Here is a 20,737-nt window from a genome sequence, read left to right on the forward strand (position 1 = left end):
TAAACAGAAATCCTTGTGCGAGGAAAACTAATTGCACTTTGCTACAGGAGTACAGATGTAAAGAGCCATCTTAATACTTGTCAAAACTACAGCCGCTTTGTGTGTGATTTTCTCCTGTATTTACAGTAAGCAAATATGGCTATCACCTTGCACGCTGCCCACGGCACCACGGAGTGATCTTTATTTTATTAAATGCACCAGTAAGCAGCCAGCAAAACAAGGCTTATGGGTTACTGGTAACCACTGAAGCTCTAATGAGAACTCCTTCCTTCCGTGCCCTGAGAACCACTTGGAAAAAAAAAAGTTTCTGGGGAATCCCGGGTTCAGGTGACGCTTTTTAATAATTTTTAACCCCCGTGCCACCCCAGAAGAAATCAGTTTTCCTCCTGCAGGAGGGCTTCTGTAGCAGTTCAGATGTTTTTTAACAGTACCACTGCAAGCTCCGCGTTCTGTCAGCTGCAGCTCAAGCTGATTTTTTCTGACAAGGACGCTGGATGGTTTTTGTGCAGCCTAATATAGTCTCTGAACGACCTAAGGGTGATTTTCTACATCTGAAAAACCAGGAAAATTCTACAGGGCTTCTCAATTACTGGCCTATATTTGCTGTTCATAAAGCCAGCGTCTAAATGGAAATACTGAACATTCAGAGAAGGTATCTGACTTCAAAACGGCAGCAGTGAGAAAATCCCCAAACATTAAACCCTTTATTTAAAACAGGGCAAGTACTTTTTCAGGCATTTATTTATTTCCTTTAAAGGAAGATTCCTAAAATTGAAATACTTTAGAAAGCATCATTTTTATGGGCACTAATTACAAAAATTCTCAATATTAGAAAAGTGTTATTACAGTTTTAAACCTTCAATCCTTGTCTCCTCTGCAGTGAACTAGAAGAACTATTTGTTAGGGTTTTGAGTACAAAATCTAATTATTACATATAGGAACAGCAGGTATAACACAGGGTTGCTTATATACAGTATCCCAAAAATTTTTATTTAGGGGTCATCTATATAATTCTTTTGTTATTTTGTGGCTTTTCTAACATTTCAATTTGCAGGCAGCTTAATAAAATTATTAAGGAGGATTCATTAAATAATGCAATAATGTAATCAAACTTTTCCAGATGTCAAAATCTTTCATCATCTGCGGTAAATAAATACCTTAAAATACTTTCTTAGGTGAAAAGAATCCACAAAGTTAAAACCATTAGAAATACCTCTTTTCAGACTGTCAAATTAAGGCTGTGCAAATCTCAAAAGCTATCTATATTGGCACATAATTTGTGTTAAATAGCACCAGAAATGACTTAGCATACATTTTTAGAGGAAACCAGGAAATAACTGCTAAAACACACATTGTCTTAAAGGATCTCTTCAGTAATGAAAAAAGGAGTATTAAATTGACAGAATTATGTTAGCATAAACAAAGGCCATATCACGATTATACAGTTGGAAAAATAATTAGGCAAATTATTCCAGCTTTTGTTCACGGTTTCTTTTTCATTCACCTTTTTTTTTCCAGATAATGAAATGTGCACTACTTTCACAGTCAGAAAGATTTTTCTCTGATTTATTAATTACAGCTTGCATACACACAGTGGTGTCTCAACACCATCTTTGCTTTTTTTTCTGTATACTCCATACATTCTGCTGGGGAAAACACTGCCACTGTCATGTGCCTACAGCAGATTTCAGAGAAGCAGTTTACTTTCAGCTAAGGGTTTCCATGGAACTACAGTAATATCACAATAATAAGAGCTGTAATTTATGCACAGTCTGAGCCCTGCTCTGGATCAGCTAAAACTGTTATTCACTGCCTTGGCTGTGCACAAGTTCTAATATAATTTTGAAAATTTAAATAGTTCTGCTGCAACGGCTGACAAAAAATCTTTGGGAAACAAAATGCCAGATTAAGCACCATCACCCATTTTGAAGATAAAACACTTGAAAGGCTTTTTTGAGTGTTTCTCAAAAATGACTTTTTACCAAAATCAGTTTCATCTTTTACATGCCACATACATTTCCTTAAATGTGCAAGTGCTGTAACCTACAGCTGACAAAACAGAGCATTATTTTTTAGACAAAGTCTACCCCAGCCCATAATTCAGCAGTTTATCCACCTCGCTACAATATATGTTTTTCCCGTGTTCTCAATTTAAAACTTGGCAGATCAGAAAGTATTGATTTCATGACAAGTTCAGCTCGCTGGTCAGATGATTGCCAAGCCTGCCCTGCATGTGAATTCCCCAAAGCCTGCCTGGTGAGATGTACATCTGATTGAGCCCTGCCCCAGTAATGCAGCTTGACAACATGCAAGGAGTTGCCATGTTTCCTTTGCAGCCTTAATGCACTCTGCTGAAAATTTCCCTAACTCAAGGCTGCTTAGGCAAGGGGAAACATTGAGGAGGTATAATTCCAAAATGAAATCAAATGCTGCTTCAGAGCAGATACCCAACTGCAGGGTGAGCTGCTAAGTGCCCTAGAAACACCCAGGGCAGACTTTTTGCTCTGCTGAAGATGGAACTCACCGTGGTAATCCTTGTACAATGGATTGGTTTCTCTCTCAGAGCCAATAAATGATTCAAGACCAACCACCATATCTGACAAGTTTGTTACACGTTCCATAATTGCTTTATTCTGTAAGACATGGAAACAAAATATGTGATGAAAAAGGTAATTAATGTTCATAGAGCAAGCCTTGGTCTTCTCAGTGACAAACTGTGGGGGGAAAATAGGTCATCAATACTTGGAAATTATGTTAGAAGGCTTTTTTCTTAAAAAAAAAAAAAAAAGACTTCAAGTATCTGTCTAAAGAAAACAAATATTTGACAAGGATAAACCACGAAAGGGCTCACTTAGCACTAAATTAACATTTCCCTAAATCTTCACAACAAGCATTTGCTCACATCAGCAATATTTACAAGCCATGTGTTAAGCTTATCTCTCATTGATTTCTCCTACAAGTCTGATGCCCAGTTTTTGTTTGGGTTCTGAAACCCTTGGTATTTAATACACTTAGGCAAATCATCTCTAATATTTTGAGCAAGCAGAACCCACACAATTATTCATTTTGGCTATCAGTGGAACATGGAAAACTCAACGCTAATTTCTTAGCATTTTTCCCTCTGAAAGTTTCTCTCTGCACAACATATGACTCTACAGCTTCAAGCAGCATTACCATTTCTCAACAGACATGTGATTTTTGAGTGCTGCCTTGTGTCTTGTTCTACAATGTACTGTCACATGCCTTAAATAAGCTGTTTTCCACATGGTTTTTTCTTTACTCAATTTTATACAGCAGAAAGAGACACTCAAAGGTCACAACAGAGATCTTCAGAGGCAAGACAGAAAAAATGTTCTTAAATGCTTTGATGATGTCAGTGTTTAATGAGGAAAACAAAAAAGGAACACATCTGTGGTAAAAATAAAAATATTTCTTGAAGATAAGAGTTACCTTAAAGGCACTTGGAGAGCTGGTATAATACTCTTGTTCTTGGTGCTTGTAGGTGCTACATTTACCAAACCTTCAGGGGTATCAAGACCAATCACCTCAAAATACCCATCACAATTATAAGGAATTAGCTCTGCAGCTCCAGGTTATAGTTTTGTATTTTCTATTCATTTTACAGTGTTTTGTACGTTTTTGCACTTTTTTCAAAAACTATATGACTGATGCTTATTCTGAAAGCTCACTTTAAATACTGGTAAACTATTCCACAATAGCAATTTATCAATTAGCAGCAGAGACATTAAAACATCCCCAGACTTGTTAGAATGGCCCAGGCGTTGTACTGACATTCAGGTTTATTAAAGTGGTGATCAACACCCCAACAGCTTCCACGAAACCACATTTCAATCACCATTATTTTCTAGCCACAGAGAAGCTTACAAAGCAGACACCAAAGGTGAAAATCTCCCGCTCCTGTCAAAGAATAAACTGAATTCTGTTTTCTGACCTCTACGTGAAGTTGTGGCCTGTCTGGAACAGCCCAATCTGCTCAGGTTACCAGCCCTAAATCCACAGATCCCATGGCACCTCCAACACCCCCTCCCTTCCCCACCTTCTGGGCCAGATGGCATCAAATCCTGGGGAGGGGTCTCTTTTCAAAGCCTCTTGTGCAAAGGCCAAGAGCATCCATCCCCGTGGAATCAGGGAACTTCCATTTTGCCCACAAATCTAACCATGGATAATGATAAAGTGGTGTCATCCTACAGAATTTCCTTTCTGAGGAATAACATAAGTGATGTGAGGTAAAAGGACGCTGCCCACCCACCAATCCCTACACTTTGCTCTTGTATCTGCCCCTGAAATTGTAAGGCTGGCTTGCAAATCATTTCCTCCTCTAGGAAGAGAGAGACAATACATTATATTTTAATGGAACCTTTTTTGGTCACATTATTCTACAGGGGCAATCACATAAAGATGGTATAAATCTAAATCTGAAGTAGTCAGTGACCTCTATAATCCCACAGACCAGAAATTGTCATCTTTTGTCAGTTCTTCAGGAGGCTGCTGGATGCTATTTGTGTAAGTAAGAAACACAAAACTTTTAAATTAATAAATAGACACCGATGATTCCTGGAAACAAAGCTAAAGTCCTGATATAGAAAAAAATATCCCATCCCATTTGCTGTCCATTGATGTTTTTCCTCGCCAGTTTTGAGAACAATGGGTTACAAAAACTGTGGAAAGAAAGGTGCTCAACCATCAGCAGCATATCCCCATCACATACAGCCCTGCAAATCATAAGAATAGCAAGCTCCTATTTGGTTTAAATTCAAAATTAAGATTCAAGTGAGGGACAGCACCTCAATATTTGCCTGATATGTTGGGTTTCAGCTCCTCCTCTGAAAGGGTTTTGCTTTCTTAAATGGTGCTCTCTTTGCCCACGTTGATTTTGTTTTTGTTTTTGAAGTGTGTCAAAATATTCCCCTGGCTTAATGCAGTGTATCTCGGGAAATATTTTGCACAGTGAGTGGCCACACCAAAGAGACATTTGCTTATGTGGCATTGTTGCCATAGATCTGTATCTATGGTGTATTTTCTACTTTGCAGTGTTCAGCACATTAATGCCCAATCACAGCTGACGTCAGCACACAGATAGTTGTGATGTATGGCACACTGACATAAACACACAAATCATGTTGCCCCATCTGGGCTGGAAAATTTAACAGAGCTCCAGATCTTCCTCCAGCCCCATACAAATATACCTCCTGCTTCTGGCATAAACTTGGCAGCTCTGGAGAGGAGCCAGGACATGGTTAGGAGGGAAGCCAGGAATGGTGAGATTCAGGGAAAGAGTTTGTTGGCAGCTAGAAGAGGTATTGTTTTAAATTATACTAAAAATGCAAAAAAAAAAACAAAAACAAAACCCACCCAAAAACCAGCCTTGGAAAGTTTTCAGTCTTGCTAGATGCACCGCAGTTTTTCTAAATTAGTTAGTTCAGCCAAAATATAATTATTCTAACAACATGGTAGCAATCCTGTTGTGCAGGCAGGGCTGGGCATCCATTCTATATCTTACTTTGTGCTACTGCTTGAGACAGACATTTTCTTTTAAGTGCAAACTTGCAATATTTGGGTTCAACCAAAGTGTACTTTCAAAACATGTCAAGAAAATGCACGTAGCGAGCTGGCTGTGGAAATGGGAACTGCACGTGTTTAGGCAGCTTTGGGGAAGGGCAATTATGGAAAAAGATTGCTTTGCTAATTTATTTAAATACTAATTTACTTTCAGGAGGTACATAGCTTTGAGTAATTATTTGCGCGCGTTTAAAAATATTTATTTACAACAAAAGCTGTTTAAAATGCATTTGAGTATAAAGCATGGGGCTCCACCAACACAAATTCAGGCATAGCCTGTGTGCTAAACTTACCCACTGAAATTAATATTGTGTGTTTCTACTGGATTGAGTTCTTAATGTACCACAATTTTAGCATTACTACTATTAATCAAATCAATCTTGGTTCATCTGGATTCCGTATTAGGAAACAAATCTGTCTTTTCTCCTCTGCTCTAATTTCTAGTTCTCCTCTGCTCTCCTGTCAAAATTTTTCTAACACCCAAAATCCGTCCTCTCATTTTGTCAGTTGCTAAAAGATTCAAAACCTCACAAAATTTCTGTCATGAAAATGTTTAAATTCTCAGTCCTTGCACTGCGTAAGTAAAGAAAGAGAATGGAAATTTTTCTTAGGACAGACTCAACTTTTCTATAGTACATATAAACAATTTCAAAATCTAAAAGGAAAATAAGACACTCCTGTTAAAAATCTACAATGAGATACAATTGCCACCTATATAAATATTTGAATTACATGGACTTTTTGAATGTATTTACATTTTTATTCTCATCAGTACAGTAACATAATTTTCATATGGGCTTACATACTGCATTGAAAATAAGGTATTTTAAGAGCACATCTCTTTCCAAAGAGACATTAGGCCTATATTTTGGTAGAGGGCTACTTCTGTATCTTTACATTCTAGTAATATAATCCCGTCACTGGTTTTATTTTAAATCATTTAATTAAGCATTAATACATTGAATCCTACTTCAATTTCATCACCTAAAACAGTGCTTACAAACATTCTTTTGTACTGGGACAAAACCCCGTTTATACCTAATATATAATACAAATCTACACAATTATGCAATACCTAAGTATTTAGTATGACAGCAAAGTATCCAAGGAGGAATTCAGATACTCCTCCCAAGTCCAGGCAAAATTGTAATTGGGGGCAACAATTTCTGTTGTTACCAACAGGTGAAATCCTGACACTTCATTTGAAAGAAGGTCTCAATAATAAACACCAAGCAAGTTCATGCCAAATAATATGAATCTTACGAAATTAAAGCAAATTTTGGTGCCTGAATTTTCAAGAAAAGCTAAAATTTTTTTTTTTTTAATTCTGTTACATTCTGTCATAAAGCTGAAGTAAGCTTAGCACCATAATGGAGACAGCCACACTGAACTAAAATGAAACAGTGGTTGGATATCCAGTAAATGAAATAATCCCTGATCTTTTTGAGAGATTATCACACAATGACATGGTAATGATTTACACAATACACAAATATTTACCACTTGTCATTACTACTTCATCTCCAAAGGATTTTACATTGGAAATATAAATTACTAAGAAACAAGGTTTAAATATTTTTGACCATTTATTAATAATTACTGCTCAAGAAATTTCAGAATTACCCATACACCTTATTTTGGTAAAAGAAGTTAGGTAACAGCCCCTTGTACTAGTTTTATAGAGAGATCCAGTTTGTGCACATCTTATTATTATTCACAAATAATAACAGGATAATAGTAAGATTCAATGTATTATTATTATTATTATTCACAAATCCTCAAAAGAAATGATTAACAACTGCTCTGCCAAAAAGTGTTATTTGATAATTGATAAAGACTGTAAAGTATAAAATTCTGTAAGTCTTCTAACTCCAAACTGATCAGTGCTGTTTTCAGTGCTTGCACACAGCAAATTGACTAACTGAATGTTGAATTTTGGATCTAAAATGAATGTACACTCAGGCCACGGGAATACAAGATGACCACTAACATATTTTGGAGTGCAGAAATCTCTACCAATCTCACAAGAAAACTGAACACAAGTGCCATGTCTTTGCTGGAAGACTCGAGGAATAAACTTGGAGGTTTTGCTACAAAGTACAATGCCTTCAGTGATGAGAAATCCACACCTGGGCATTCTGACTGAGCAGGAATCTTCTTTCACCTTTGAAGAACCCTACTGGCTACAATAGAACTTAGGTATAATATCCTGTATGGCTGAAACCAGAGAAGCACTGATTTTGGTTGACTTTTTATAGGTAAAATAACATTACTACATAATATACAAATAATAAATATATATATAAATATTATAATATATACATGATTTATATATTATTTGATATATTAATATATAATATAGTAATAGCTAAATAACATAGCTAGTTACATTAGCTAATTTAAAGCACTAAAGAATATATTTGAAAAATTTTATACAAGCTGCAGAAGCAAAGAAAGGACAAGCAGTGAAGACAGGAGCAGGCAATTAGATGCAACATACTCATAAAAATGGGAAGAGAGTAACAAAGCATCTGTTGGTCAATATGTTACACAACATATTAATCCCAGATTTTGGTTGTTCTCTTAAGGTTGCTTTTAATAACATTTCTCTTGATAGTTGCCTCTGCTGTGGGAATTCTGCAGTGTTTTTGCACATTACCATAAAAATGTCAGATGAAGGTTGATGACACCGTGTACAATTAATTTTGATAAATTTCCAGGAAGAATAACGAGCCAGGAAATAAAAAGTAAATATCGCACACTATTAAAAAAGAAAAATATCTTTGGATCTTCACTGACTGGGGTATTACTTGAGCTATGAAACCATCTGAGGCCAGCAAACCCTGGCACCTTGCAGAATGAGAAGTATGTCTATTCTGCCATTGAAGGGCAGACCTAAAGGCCAACAGTGAAATGAGAGACCACTAACCAGAGATAAATTAAGAAGTCAATAACAGCTCCTCTCCAGACTAAAAAAAAAAAAATGAACCAAGTCCAGTGGTTCAAATCAAACGTTCCATCTGTTGATCTCCAAGAGCTTCACAAAAGACAGGCAAGTGCTGCATTCCTCATTTACAAGTCAGCAACAAGCACAAAGGTGACATGTGAGCTGGCCAAAGCCAGAAGGCAGCCAAGAGCGAGCTGGGATCCCAGCTCAGCCTCTCCCTGCAGCTCTGCCTGCCCCCCTCTGTCTGAGCTCTGGTTTAGGAGGCTGCATCCATGGAGCTGGGGTAGCAGCAAAACATCATGAAGATGGTGTGGGAGTGGGAGCCCAGAAGGCTGGGTGCTGCAAAGCCTGGTATTGTCTGGCTGAAAGAGGTGACAGATGTACAGCGCGCTAAAGGGCGACACTTTTTGAGCTGAACCCTGTCCAGTGCTTTTCTCTTCTCTTTCCTCAGCTTTCTGTGACTGAAAGCACAGGCTGCAGGTGACTGTGGGTGCTTCTGGGGCATGGAGCCCTTGCACAAGTCCTGCTGCATGGAGGAGGTGAAATAAATCTGATTGAGCCCTTCTCCAGTGCAGGGTGAGTGGCTGGGAAGAAATCAGTACAAGATGTGGGCTGAGATGAGCCCAGCACCTCCCTGAACATCATCTGCTTTTCACCAACGAGATTGCCTCACTGTTATAAAAGTTACAAATCTATAGGTTATTACTTGAATTGAAGCAGTGAAAAAATGAACTGATCATCTGAGCAGATTCCTCTAGAAAACTGAACACAGAAAATACGCCACGCTACAAGTTGGTCACAGTGCAGTATAAAACAGAGATGCAAAAGCAGTCTGAAGATGAGTCATTACAACAGAGCCCCAACAAAACTGCCAAAATTACATATTTGAAACCAACTGGCTTAGCTAAAATCCTGTGACTCCACTGGGAGTCATTCATTATAAGAAAAAGGTTCAGGGGTTCCTTTTGTTGCCATTTTGCCTGAAAAAATAGTCATTGCAGTTTTCTTACCAATTTAGAAAGGCTAATGCTCGCTGCAACTTTAATTCTTTAAACAGAGAATCTCATTTTATTCCCAGGTGACCAAAAAGAACCTGCACTATTATTTCAATTAACAGCACACAAGCATCAAAGGGAACACCTAACTGGCGTTGACAACCAAGTGGCAAGATTCTGAAATATAAAACCACTTAAAAAACGAATCCCTTATCCAGTACAAAATGATAGGCTGTCATCAGGAGCAGGCTGGCAGAGCTGGGTCCAGATGGGAAACTGGCTGGGCAATAAGGAGAGGTAGGGTGGAAATGATGGGTGGGCTGGAAACGAAGGGAACCTAAGGCAAGACATGACTGCTCCCTCTGCTGGCAAGGTCCTCCCCGGCTTTAATTTTTAACTAATGAGTAGGCATTTCTTTAATTATTTAGCATCTAGCCAATAAATAATGCAGAGCGCTCCTTCCTCAGTCTGTTGCTGTGTGTTTGCACATTTTTGAACTTATGGTGCCCTATTTCACTAGAATAATTTGCCATAGAATTAAGGCTCAGATGGATGTCTAATGGAGAGTTCCTGGCTTTATAATTTTAATTCTTTGTAAAATGGAAAGCAAGATTAAGCTATTTAACCTCCAATATATTATATTTTACAACGTATACTCGTTTCATATTTAATTTACACATTTCATAATATTACCACAAATTGCTTGTCATATCTTACCCTAACAAGGACCCCTTTATGTAGCAGTAAGATGCTATAAAATTAAACATTCTGCAATACAAACACACTAAATGACACATCATACCAAAAACGTATCCTTCTTCTACGAGTAAAATCCATGACCAGTGAATCCAGTGACAATGTTTGCATTAAAACCTAATTAAAAGACGAAGAGAAGCCATTCGTGACTCGATCTGTGATATAAATTAATAGCTGCAGTAAGAACATTTAGGAAAAAATCTGTTCTAAGATTTTGGCCTACAACCAGAAGCTCCCAGAACAGGAGGGATCAGCTTTTTTTGCCCACTGTTCTCATCTGAATCCTGGCTGCAAAGCTACTCCAGCTCCCAGCTTTCCAGAAGGCTCCATCCCAGGAATCCTCGCCTGCCATTTGGTTTGCTGATTTTAATCTCACAGGACTTTCTTACAGTGCCTCCACTATGCTGAACTGGCACTTGCTCCTAGAAGTGAGTTATTATTAAACTTGTAGGTCAATTGTGGCACTAACAACTCTTTGGAAGCTTTCAGCCACGGTGTACAATTTGCTGGTCTAATTAAATATTAATTCTAAGTGTTACATTCTGTGGCTAAGAGCTTTTATTTTCCATCATCAGTCTGGAAGAGAAAGAGGTTACAAGGCTAATTTAATATTTTTTTTCCCCCTAGCATTAAAGCTTAACTACATAGGCATGAAAACATCATTAAAGATGCAGTATTCCTTTTTATTATGATTATATTCTAATTAATAGAGAATGTCTAAACAAAAAGAGGTAGACCTGGATTCTGAAATTTCAGGATTTTTAAACTACACCAAAAGTTCCCATCAAAATGTTTCTAAGCACACGTTGCATAGAAATTCAATATTTGGTTCTGTGAAAATCACTTAAGATGGAAAATACATATGCAAGCATTTAAATGTAAAATACTTTTACATAAAATTATTGCTCTTTGTTCTGATTCTGAAACAGAACAGATAAACCCTATATTTAATGCTAGAGTCACAGGGCTTATTTTTTTCTTTAGCTCAAGAACCTGAACTTCTACTGAAGCAAAAAAAAAAAAAAAAGAAAATACTGCTTCAGAAAAAAATATGCTACCTTCCATTTTCTAAAAGAATTACTTGCTTAAAGCAGTAACTCCTTTGCCCTGTATGATTTCAAGTCACTCTTCTAATCTTTACTTATCAGTGTCCAAATGGGCTCAATAAGAAGCCTCCTCCCTTCTGCTTCCATAACAGTTGTGTCCATGTCTGGACACTGGGCATTATATTAACTGCTTAGTCCAGTAGCCAAAAGATTCCATATGCTGGAACAGATGACTATCTCCATACTGTGATGGGATATTTAACTGTTTAGGTCTAAAGCTGCAGTTCAAAGATTTGCTTCTCCATCTTACCTCACTGTCACAGGCGTATTTTCAGTTTATACAAGTAAAATGTAAAATGTCAAATGAAATTGCCACGCTGCTCGTGCACTTCTCCAGTTTAACGTGTGCATTTTGGGAAAGAGGTTTTTTTTTTAGTTAAAGAGAGATGGTGAGGATGTGTATATAGCGTCCTTCTGAAAAGTAAAATTTATTAAAATGACAGGGCTGTTTTAGGCATGCCAGTTCAACAAACAGTGTGACTGCTCATCATGATGCAGTTAATTTGGTTAACAGACAGCTAATATGTGGAGACAAACACGTGCTTCAGATGTATATTGCATTTGCTTTTGAAATGGGTAGTTGTTACCAAATCAGAAGTGGTGCTGCTAGAACACAGCCTGTTGGCAACCAAAATCTGATTCTGTGAAACCACAGAATACTTTTATTTCTTCTACAGCTTGATTAGCAAGTATATCAGCAATAAGAGTAATGAAAAAAAAAATACTGTTTCCCAAATTAATTTTTGAATAGGATACTTCTCTGAGCTTCCTACTCAGAATTTTAAAGATGCTTTTATGAATGTCTAAAAACCAAAATACTCATAATCCTGAAACTATGTGGATAACCCAAAATACGTGTCATAAACTTACAACTCTTGACACTTACCTGGTACAGTCGTTAAAATCTACGTCTCACATACAACAAAAAGCAACATGCAACATTAAAAAGCACGTACAGAAAAATACTCTGACCATTTCATCTTCATGGCTTCTATTCTGCAGAGAAATTTGAAAGCTTCCTTAACCATGATACAGAAGCCACATGATGTTGGATCTCAATGCAAATCTTCCTGCAGCTACCTCACCAAATACATTTGGAGGTTATTCAGCACTTTACAGCAGGGAACTCTCAGAAGTGAGAGCTCTAAGGTAGGCAGTCACTCTCAGCTCTTGCCACAGGAGTAAAGATTTCAAACTGTGAGAAATTCACCAGCTATAGGAGCTCACATCTCATAATCCTACATTAGCAATGGGTTCTGAAGCACTCCCTTGCTTGACTTTTGAGTTTAGCTGCTAAATCACTCAGTGTGAGCACAAAAGGCTTGGGATGTGAAAAGGTTTGTTTCTCAATTTTTCTGCACTGAAACGTACAGTAACTTCTGCACTTGGGTGAATTCAAAACATCAAAACATTAATATTGTAGGAAATTAATTTTTTAACCTACCGGATGAAATGATGAAAATTTGCTAAACAGAACTTCAGTCTCTGAGGACAGGCTCTATAAGAAGACTTATTCATACTGACTTTTCATTAGTCAATTAATTTCCCTTGGTACGTGCTGACTAATGTGGGTTTTAGTCCTTACCAGTAATACCAGCTTTGAGTTCAAAATAAAGCATGGCTTTAACAAGTGCTATGCTTTCCCCACTGAATATAAAAACCCACTCAAAAAAAAAAAAAATCTACTACTACTTAAGTGATACAAAATAGGGAAGAACAGGAATAGAATTTAAAACATTTTTTAGTATTTTGAGGGAGAGATGTCCTTGGATTTACCAATGATTTCTAGTAATTAAAGTAAAAAAAAATAAAACGGGAAAAGATTTTAAATTCTAATTTAGAACTTTTCCATTATAGACAAGTGAAAATAAAGTCCTTTCATTCACACAATTGCACAATAATTCTTTTTCTAAATGTAGGTATTTAAATGCACTGATTATCAAAACGCAGAAAAAGAATTCTTACTTGCTTTTATAATATTCCTTAAACTTGGGAATTGTAACAACAAACGAAATGCCTCTTCAGTCTGCCCTCCTTGATCAATGCTAGATTTTAAAAATGGAAGTAATTTTCCCTTTTCAAATGTACCATATGATTTCCTAGGCACAATGCATTTTCAAGAAGCAGTAGGAAGACTTGAAAAATAACCTTCCATCAACTATTTTAATCACACTTGTAAGTAGCTCAATATTTATTACCTGACAGACAGTGTAAGATAAGAGGATGTGCAATCGGTAGAAAATATCAATCAAGTAAAACTTGTCATGCATCACCCGAATAAAATTCATAATTGGATAAATTTTTTTGTGCCATTTTCTTGAAACCCTCTTCCAGAATAATGTGTTCCTATTTTTGTGGTTGAGAAGAGAGAATTTGCTTTTTTCTTCATGCACTGCTTGCCCTAGAAGTTTCATCAATAAAACCCCCAAAACCTGTGGGCTTTAGTGGACTACAATTTTTTTCCAATCACTCTGGAAAAACCCCACACACAAACTGACTTTTTTTGCAAACCAAAATACAGCCTTACAGAACACCATGAACTGTCCCCCCAGGCTGGATTCAGGAGCATTATCTTTGGATAAATGAGATTCCAAGTTATTAAATCTAAGACAACGGATTGCTGGAATAATGTAAGAGCCAAACTGGTGCATGTGTATCACTGAGGGAAAAACATCAAGAACAAAATCACTGTTTAATGCTCTGTAATCACTGAAGAGTCAAACCAGACAGGAGAACGTAGGGAAAGTGAACAAACAATAACAGCATTGTTTTATTATGTAAAAAGGCAAAGTGGCTGTTTAGAAACAGATTAAGGAGGCAGCAAGAGAAAAATTACAGACCAGAATACAGAAAATAGGAAATAGGGAGGATCATTTTAATGTCTCACCAGCCGAGAACAAGGATAATAAATGAAAGATAAAGGCAAAATTAAACTTTCTGAAAGAGAAAGAAACCATGTAGATTCAATTTGTGAACTCCCTGTCGCAGTATAACATGCAGAGTATTTGGCAAAACACAGAAAAGAAAACCATTAAAAAAAAATATATATATATATATAAACCAGGATTTGTCTGGCTTGAAAAGACATTGCCCCTGTCAAAAATCACTACCACCAATTATTTTATTTCTTCTTCACTGGAGTATCTAGTACTGGAGACTGACAGAGGTAAGATAAGCTACGTCACTACCAAAAATCTACTTTTTCATGACAAAGCAGGCAAAGACAAAACGATTTTTTTTGTATCTGTCACCCAGACAAAACTTTGAGTAAACGTGATTTTGAACTTACATGTCCTTCACGAAAATGACACATGTGAAGAATTTACTTGGAGGCCACCCAATTAATTTAGTTAGGGGCTGAACTACAGCCTGGGAAGTGGAGGAACTATTAGAGAATACTAGAGCAGTTCAGGGAAAAAAATGGGGAATTCACTACATCTTCAGGAAAACAATGTGAATTCTCTATTTCAGGGAAATATGGGGAATTCACTACATCTTCAAGAAAACAGTGTGAATTCTCTATTTCAGGAAAATATGGGGAATTCACTACATCTTCAGGAGAACAGTGTGAATCCTCTATTTCAGGAAAAAATGGGAATTCACTACATCTTCAGGAGAACAGTGTGAATTCTCTGTTGCAGGGAAAAAAATGGGGAATTCACTCATCTTCAGGAAAACACTGGGAATTCTCTATTTCAGGGGAAAAAATGGGGAAGAATTCACTATGTCTTCAGGAAAACACTGTGAATTCTCTATTTCAGGGAAAAAATGGGGAAAACAGTGTGAATTCTCTATTTCAGGGAAAAAATGGGAATTCACTACATCTCCAGGAGAACAGTGTGAATTCTCTATTTCAGGGGAAAAAATGGGGAAAACAGTGTGAATTCTCTATTTCAGGGAAAAAATGGGAATTCACTACATCTCCAGGAGAACAGTGTGAATTCTCTATTTCAGGGGAAAAAATGGGGAAAACAGTGTGAATTCTCTATTTCAGGGGAAAAATTGGGGAATTCACTACATCTCCAGGAGAACAGTGAGAATTCTCTATTTCAGGGGAAAAAATGGGGAAAACAGTGTGAATTCTCTATTTGAGGGAAAAAATGGGGAATTCACTACATGTTCAGGAGAACAGTGAGAATTCTCTATTTAATGGAAAAAATGGGGAAAACAGTGTGAATTCCCTATTTCAGGAAAAAATGGGGAATTCACTACATCTTCAGGAGAACACTGTGAATTCTCTATTTCAGGAAAAAATGGGGAAAACAGTGTGAATTCTCTATTTCAGGGGAAAAAATGGGGAATTCACTACATCTTCAGGAGAACACTGTGAATTCTCTATTTCAGGAAAAAATGGGGAAAACAGTGTGAATTCTCTATTTCAGGGGAAAAATTGGGGAATTCACTACATCTCCAGGAGAACAGTGAGAATTCTCTATTTCAGGGGAAAAAATGGGGAAAACAGTGTGAATTCTCTATTTGAGGGAAAAAATGGGGAATTCACTACATGTTCAGGAGAACAGTGAGAATTCTCTATTTAATGGAAAAAATGGGGAAAACAGTGTGAATTCCCTATTTCAGGAAAAAATGGGGAATTCACTATATCTTCAGGAGAACAGTGTGAATTCTTTATTTCAGAGAAAAAATGGGGAATTCACTACATCTTCAAGAAAACAATGTGAATTCTCTATTTTAGGGAAAAAATGGGGAATTCACTACATCTTCAGGAGAACAGTGTGGATTCTCTATTTCAGGGAAAAAAAAGGGGAAAACTGTGAATTCTCTATTTCAGGAAAAAATGGGGAATTCACTACATCCTCAGGAAAACCGTGAATTCTCAATGTGCTCAATGCACTGGCTTGAATGTTCAGCAGATAAAGCACGTGCTAGAACTGGCTGATCGAATTAAACAGATACACACTTGGAACAACAAAAAAAAAAAAATAAAAAATCCCTGTGTGTCTCTCTGCTGGGAAGAAGGGATGCTTTCTTTACTTTTGTGGTGCAGCAGAGAGGAGAGGAGCTGTGCAGAGGGAAGGAGAGCAGCTGCTGTGATCATCAGGCAGCTCCGTCTGCAGCGAGCACATGTTGGGCCAGCATCCCCAATTACCAGTGCCAGGGAGGCTGCACACACGCTCCCAGGGGCTCTCTAACTAACTCCCAAGTCCTCTCTGCTTCTTGGAGAGGGCAGCAACAGCTCAGCAGGGCTCTGGGAACTCACTGCTGTGGCCTAGGAGGGACCCTCAGCAGCTTTGCTCCTCCTAATGACAGCCCTCCCCACGGCGCGGTGTACACCAATTAAAAAAAAAAATGAAATGAAATTAATGCCCTTGTTTGTTTAAGATAGCTAAGCAAAGATTCTGCACATTCTGTACATTTCTTTTTTTTTTTTTAATTCAGAATTTTCTAGCACTTACTGTAAAGATTAAAAGTTCAGTTATTTAAAAAAAAGTGGTATAATTTCAGTCCTAACTGTCTGGAATTTTTAAACACAAACCAATAATCAACTTCTTGAGTAAGTTTGAAACAAGCTTTCTGTCTTAGAGACACTTCTGTGCTTCTCTAAAATACAAATGTACTTTTTCTTGGCATGGCATACAAAGAAGACTACAATAGAAAGGGTTGTATATCCCAATTATGGACAGGCAATTCCAGGGTGTGAGAAGTAGGACCATAGTTTTACATTTACAAATTCTATTTCTTGCATTAAATTTAAGTGTCCTTCTTTCTGAAGGCAGATTGCCACCTAATATTTAAAAATAATAACTGAGGAGATGGAGGTATGTACTGCAAGAGAAATATTCATATGATTTGGACTACAATGGTAAAACTAGAAAATCGACCTTCTTTACTTTCAAAGGATTAATTGCATTGGTATCTAAATAAAAACCATTTGCAGGTATTCAAAGACCTTTAACAAAATGCAGTACATGTGAGTCATGTATCTACCTAAACCAGGATTTAATCTATTGATAAACTCACCTACTATGAAAATATTTTGCATAATCTGAGGCTTTACCCAGTACTTTTTTACTATAATCAAATATCTAAAATTACAGGCTCCCTATGCATTGTGAATAATAATATTTTTGCTTTTGTAAGCTACAGTACCACTCACAGAACAAAAGGCTACCTACATTTTTCCTTTTGCTAAAACAGTTTATTTTCAGAAGATGCATTTAAGTCTCTGTATGCTGTCAGGAACAATGCTGTGAATTGTTTCTGATTTTGCAGTTGGGAAAATGGCTCATGCCACAACTGGCTTGCTCCTAGTCCCAATATAAGAGGATATTAGAATTATAGAGCAAATCTGTACCTTTAAAAACAAGATCAGATATCACTAGAATGAGCATTTTAGATAAAGACAGCAGACTGCAAAGCCTTGTATTGGTACTCCAAAAAGCACTGGGAAAGTGCATAGAGATGTTGGAAAAATAACTGAAAAAGAGATTTCTATAACTATACTATTTGCTTTCCCTACAGTTTCTGAAATTTTGACAGTTTTTAAAAAAAGAGTAAGACCCACATTTGGCATAACTGTTCTTAAAATTCATAGTTGGGTACATTTTTTGTGTCATTTTCTTGAAGTCCTCTTCCAGAATAATGTATTCCTATTTTTGTGGTCGAGAAAAGAGAATTTTCTTTTTTCTTCATGCACTGCTTGCCCTAGAAGTTTCATCAATAAAACCCCCAAAATCTGTGTGCTTTAGTAGACTACTAAACAGCATTCCTAAAATAATTTTCTACTTAGGTCTGTGTAGATTTTGCAGCATGACTCTTCCCACAAAATCATAAAGCATACGACACAGTCATGTTTTAAGTTCAAACTTTGAACAAAAAGATTTTTAAAAATGTCCAGAACTGCTTTTTTTTGTTCTTGTTTTTTTTTTTTTTTTTTTTTTTTTTTTTTTTTTGTTTTTTTTTTGTTTTGTTGTTGTTGTTGTTTTTGTTTGTTTTTTTTTTTTTTTTGTTTTTTTTTTGGTTTTTTTTTTGTTTTGTTTTGTTTTGTTTTGTTTTTTGTTTTTTGCACAGAAGCTTTAAACTTTTGCTAAGTGGTGTGGCAGCTCTGCAATCCAGCAAAAGCAGCATTCCTACCTGGATGAGGTGAGCAGGCATGGTGATGATGCAGGCTGACAAGGATTTCCTGAGCAGGCCACGCAGAACATAGAGGAATTTTGTCAGGCTCTGAGGATCTTCAGGAGTATCACTGCAACAAACATCATCACCCCACAATATGGAACCCAGGCTCTGGATTCCTATCCTCAAAACATTCCTTTGTTTTTTCTGTTGAGGGAGGAAGAAAAAAAAAAGAATTTGTTATTTTTTAAACGTTAGGAGAAACACAAATTTTAGAATGCATATCCAGAATAATTATGTGTTTTATGTAATCATAGTGATGATGTCGATCTTATAAAAATGCAAATGGAATGGGATTTTTTTTCACTGCTTAGATATCGTGGATAAGCAAGTACAAATATAATAGACACATGGAAATACTCAGAACTCCTAATTTATATTTAACTGGTTAAAAAATACAAGTGTATTCTGAAATAAAATCCAGTAATAACACTAGGACCTTTTATGTCCTTTCTCTGCTCCATCACTGTCCTAAAAATCACGTAGAAGAGTATTTTCTCCCAGTTCTAAGACAATCTGCTGGAGTAATCAAACAACTTCTCCCTCTATTTTCACCTTTCCACTGTGTCACTTCCATAACCTGACTATTCCACCGGTTGCTTCAGTTCCACTTTTTCTGCTCCTTCTGAGAGAACAAGGTCACTGCCTTAGAAGTCTCCAAGTATCCCTGATGTCCCTTTCAACTCCTTCCCAGAAAGGAAGGAAGTTGTAGCCACAGCTGTGGGAACACAGTCTGATGGGGACATCAGCAGATTGTCCCTTAAGGACCACACCTTGACATGAGAGTTTCTGGTCTGCTTTAGAGGCCAAGGTAAAGCTCCTTTTCTGAAGGGACAGATGATGAAGTCAAAGTTGTAATTTGTTCATGCAAAGTTTATGCAAATATATCTCTCATGATGACAATTCCCATTTCTGCTTGTTTGATGTGACCTTTCCTGGTGGTCTTTGGAAAGGATTTTAGATATATTTGCTATCAATAGCTGAAAAAGAGACAATGAACTCCCTTGTTGAAAGACTTCCTGCACAAGGTAATCAAAGAAACATTTAGGGTTTAGGGTTCATACTTGAAGACCAGCTTTCTTTAATTATAAACACACACATATATAAATACCAGTTTTGATAAGTAAAAGCTTGTAGGTACTTTTCACAAGAGAAAAGTGTTTTGATAAACTGCAGTGATGCCTCAGGTTCAGCTTTTCCATTTTTCACATCCTGGGCTGCTCCAGTGTGCACTTCTGAGCTTCACATGAGGGGATGGGGAGCTCTGTGCACAGAGCAGGGAGACAAAACAATTCCTGCTCCAGCTGGGCACCAAGGACAAATGATCCAAAGCTCAGGCCCAGGAGCACAAACAGCGTGGGCTGGAGAGAGAAAAACAAGCAGGATGGGAGTGCCTGGGCTAAAGCTGGAATGGGACAATGAACTGCAAGGTGCAAATGGAGCAGAGCTGATCCCAGTGAGAGCCCCCGGGAGCGCTCGTGCATTTTGGGACCATTTTGGTTCCTCTTGGCTGCAGCCCTGGCTGGGCTCTGGTGCTGCCCAAGGTGGATCCATGGAGGAGATCCTTTGAATCAATCCCTGCTTTGTTCTTTAGCTCTGCCCAGCCTCTGCTCCAGGGCAGCCTTCCCAAGGCATCAGCAGATATTAATTTCCAACAGCTGGAATAAACAGCAACTATCAAGCACAAACCACAGCACAGCTGCTCTGGAAATCCAGAGGAAAGGTTTAGAGAAGACAAGAGGCTGCTGTTCCCAAAGCTTCCTTATCCATGTTGGATAGGCAGAGCCTGGGTGGTGAGACACAGCCCCTCGTGGCTCTGCTTTTATCCTCTTGTGTGTCTCACCCAGGGAGCTGATCTGCCAATTCACTCCCAGTCCCTGGGGAAGCAATCTGGGTTTCAACTCTGGCTTCTTTAGTCTCAGGCTTTGCAGCCTTTTAGGCTGTAGTTACGAAAAGAGAACTTTTTACACTACTTTATGAACATCAGTACAACAGTACGGGATAATACAACACTTCTCTGTAAGGCATCCCCTCAGATCAGGGGTTCAGTTTTAAAAAGAATTGCAAAAAGCGAAGTTTTAGTAGAATATTCTTTAATTACTTCTGATCAGAGCAGATTCAGGCAATTCTTGATGTGCACTTAAGCAACAGGAAAAAAACCCAGGCATTTAAGAAAACTCCTTTATCCAGATATCATGGATATTAACCAGGCAGACAAA

The 20,737-nt window shown here is 37.4% G+C and overlaps 1 protein-coding gene across 1 annotated transcript in view; it reads right to left on the bottom strand.

Moving 5' to 3' along the window:
* The window catches only part of ELP4 (elongator acetyltransferase complex subunit 4), a 139,130-nt gene that overhangs the window by 74,932 nt on the left and 43,461 nt on the right, over nt 1–20,737 (bottom strand). The window contains exons 7-8 of the mRNA XM_053946050.1: nt 18,477–18,665; nt 2,525–2,633 (exon numbers count right to left, since the gene is read on the bottom strand). Coding sequence (XP_053802025.1) covers nt 2,525–2,633; nt 18,477–18,665 — 298 coding nt within the window. The remainder of the gene's footprint in view (nt 1–2,524; nt 2,634–18,476; nt 18,666–20,737) is intronic.

The sequence above is a fragment of the Vidua chalybeata genome, chromosome 6 (genome assembly GCF_026979565.1).
Source record: "Vidua chalybeata isolate OUT-0048 chromosome 6, bVidCha1 merged haplotype, whole genome shotgun sequence".
Lineage (NCBI taxonomy): Eukaryota > Metazoa > Chordata > Aves > Passeriformes > Viduidae > Vidua > Vidua chalybeata.